The sequence below is a fragment of the Borostomias antarcticus genome, assembly GCF_949987555.1.
Source record: "Borostomias antarcticus genome assembly, chromosome: 15".
Classification (NCBI taxonomy): Eukaryota; Metazoa; Chordata; class Actinopteri; order Stomiiformes; family Stomiidae; genus Borostomias; species Borostomias antarcticus.
The window spans coordinates 25,457,923-25,461,272 of record NC_140248.1 but is presented as its reverse complement, the minus strand read 5'-3'; the positions used below and the strand labels follow the sequence as shown (position 1 = coordinate 25,461,272).

The following is a 3,350-nucleotide window of genomic DNA, read 5'->3' as shown; positions in this document are numbered from 1 at the left end:
GGACATCTCTGAGGTCAACCCCCCAGGGACAGGGACATCTCTGAGGTCAAACCCCCAGGGACAGGGACATCTCTGAGGTCAACCCCCAGGGACAGGGACATCTCTGAGGTCAACCCCCCAGGGACAGGGACATCTCTGAGGTCAACCCCCAGGGACAGGGACATCTCTGAGGTCAACCCCCCAGGGACAGGGACATCTCTGAGGTCAACCCCCCAGGGACAGGGACATCTCTGAGGTCAACCCCCCAGGGACAGGGACATCTCTGAGGTCAACCCCCCAGGGACAGGGACATCTCTGAGGTCAACCCCCCAGGGACAGGAGGTGTGTGTGTGTGTGTGTGTGATGAGCTGTGTTTTATACAGCGTGTGCGTAACTGAGTGATGTGGGTTGATTGAGTTTCTGAAGTATTTTAATAGAGCATACTGGATGTCCATGTTTATATTCAAAACATTACCTCTGTCCATCTCTCTCTCTCTCTCTCTTTGTCTCTCTTTCTCTTGTGTTGATGCTAGCAGGGCGCTCTCTCTGTCGTGGTTCGTTCCTCCCAGAAGCCCAGTGGAATGAGCAGCATGCTGCCCCAGAAGAGCGCTGTGGCCACTCTGGGATATGGCCCAGGTATGACTCTCATCTCCATCCCCTCCTCTCTCTCCCTCTCTCTCTCCTCCTACTCTCTCTCCCTCTCTCTCCTCCTCTCTCTCCCTCTCTCTCTCTCCCTCTATATCCCTCTCTCTCCTCCTCTCTCTCCCTCTCTCTCTCTCTCCCTCTCTCTCCATCTCCATCCTCTCTCTCCATCTCCATCCTCTCTCTCCCTCTCTCTCCATCTCCATCCTCTCACTCCCTCTCTCTCCACCTCCTCTCTCTTCCTCTCTCTCTCTCCATCTCAATCCTCTTATTCCTCCCTCTCCTCCCTCAGAACCTCCATCCTCTCCTCCCTCATAACCTCCTCCCTCTGTCTCCCTCAGAACCTCCTCCCTCTCCCTCAGAACCTCCACCCTCTCCACCGCCTCCCTCGGAACCTCCTCCCTCTCCTCCCTCAGAACCTCCTCCCTCTCCTCCCTCAGAACCTCCACCCTCTCCACCCTGAGAACCTCCACCCTCTCCTCCCTCAGAACCTCCTCCCTCTCCTCCCTCAGAACCTTCACCCTCTCCTCCCTCAGAACCTCCACCCTCTCCACCCTCAGAACCTCCTCCCTCTCTTCCCTCAGAACCTCCACCCTCTTCACCCACAGAAACTCCACCCTCTCCACCCTCTCCTCCCTCAGAACCTCCTCCCTCTCCTCCCTCAGAACTTCCACCCTCTCCTCCCTCAGAACCTCCACCCTCTCCTCCCTCAGAACCTCCTCCCTCTTCATCCTCAGAACCCCCTCCCTCTCCTCCCTCAGAACCTCCACCCTCTCTTCCCTCAGAACCTCCACCCTCTCCTCCCTCAGAACCTCCACTCTCCTCCCTCAGAACCTCCTCCCTCTGCCTCCCTCAGAACCTCCTCCCTCTCCACCCTCAGAACCTCCACCCTCTCCTCCCTCAGAACTTCCTCCCTCTGTCTCCTTCAGAACTTCCTCCCTCTCCTCCCTCAGAACCTCCACCCTCTCTTCCCTCAGAACCTCCACCCTCTCCTCCCTCAGAACCTCCACTCTCCTCCCTCAGAACCTCCTCCCTCTGCCTCCCTCAGAACCTCCTCCCTCTCCACCCTCAGAACCTCCACCCTCTCCTCCCTCAGAACTTCCTCCCTCTGTCTCCTTCAGAACTTCCTCCCTCTCCTCCCTCAGAACTCCTCCCTCTCCTCCCTCAGAACCTTCACCCTCTCCTCCCTCAGAACCTCCACCCTCTCCACCCTCAGAACCTCCTCCCTCTCTTCCCTCAGAACCTCCACCCTCTCCACCCACAGAAACTCCACCCTCTCCACCCTCTCCTCCCTCAGAACCTCCTCCCTCTCCTCCCTCAGAACCTCCTCCCTCTCCTCCCTCAGGACCTCCACCCTCTCCACCCTCTGAACCTCCTCCCTCTTCCTCCCTCAGAACCTCCTCCCCTCCTCCCTCAGAACCTCCACCCTCTCCTCCCTCAGAACCTCCTCCCTCTGCCTCTCTCAGAACCTCCTCCCTCTCCTCCCTCAGAACCTCCTCCCTCTCCACCCTCTCCTCCCTCAGAACCTCCTCCCTCTTCATCCTCAGAACCCCCTCCCTCTCCTCCCTCAGAACCTCCACCCTCTCTTCCCTCAGAACCTCCACCCTCTCCTCCCTCAGAACCTCCACTCTCCTCCCTCAGAACCTCCTCCCTCTGCCTCCCTCAGAACCTCCTCCCTCTCCACCCTCAGAACCTCCACCCTCTCCTCCCTCAGAACTTCCTCCCTCTGTCTCCTTCAGAACTTCCTCCCTCTCCTCCCTCAGAACCTCCATCCTCTCCTCCCTCATAACCTCCTCCCTCTGTCTCCCTCAGAACCTCCTCCCTCTCCCTCAGAACCTCCACCCTCTCCACCGCCTCCCTCGGAACCTCCTCCCTCTCCTCCCTCAGAACCTCCTCCCTCTGCCTCCCTCAGAACCTCCTCCCTCTCCTCCCTCAGAACCTCCACCCTCTCCACCCTGAGAACCTCCACCCTCTCCTCCCTCAGAACCTCCTCCCTCTCCTCCCTCAGAACCTTCACCCTCTCCTCCCTCAGAACCTCCACCCTCTCCACCCTCAGAACCTCCTCCCTCTCTTCCCTCAGAACCTCCACCCTCTTCACCCACAGAAACTCCACCCTCTCCACCCTCTCCTCCCTCAGAACCTCCTCCCTCTCCTCCCTCAGAACTTCCACCCTCTCCTCCCTCAGAACCTCCACCCTCTCCTCCCTCAGAACCTCCTCCCTCTTCATCCTCAGAACCCCCTCCCTCTCCTCCCTCAGAACCTCCACCCTCTCTTCCCTCAGAACCTCCACCCTCTCCTCCCTCAGAACCTCCACTCTCCTCCCTCAGAACCTCCTCCCTCTGCCTCCCTCAGAACCTCCTCCCTCTCCACCCTCAGAACCTCCACCCTCTCCTCCCTCAGAACTTCCTCCCTCTGTCTCCTTCAGAACTTCCTCCCTCTCCTCCCTCAGAACCTCCACCCTCTCCTCCCTCATAACCTCCTCCCTCTGTCTCCCTCAGAACCTCCTCCCTCTCCCTCAGAACCTCCACCCTCTCCACCGCCTCCCTCGGAACCTCCTCCCTCTCCTCCCTCAGAACCTCCTCCCTCTGCCTCCCTCAGAACCTCCTCCCTCTCCTCCCTCAGAACCTCCACCCTCTCCACCCTGAGAACCTCCACCCTCTCCTCCCTCAGAACTTCCTCCCTCTCCTCCCTCAGAACCTCCACCCTCTCCTCCCTCATAAACTCCTTCC

General features: G+C 59.3%; 1 protein-coding gene across 1 annotated transcript in view; it reads left to right on the top strand.

Annotated features, from left to right (window-relative positions):
• Positions 1 to 560: 560 nt before the first annotated feature.
• Positions 561 to 3,350, top strand: part of LOC311318988 (pleckstrin homology-like domain family B member 2) — a gene marked incomplete at both ends in the record, with an annotated part of 25,586 nt that continues 22,796 nt past the window's right edge. The window contains 1 exon segment of the mRNA XM_084450422.1: positions 561 to 615. Within this exon segment, the coding sequence (XP_084306548.1) occupies positions 561 to 615 (55 nt within the window).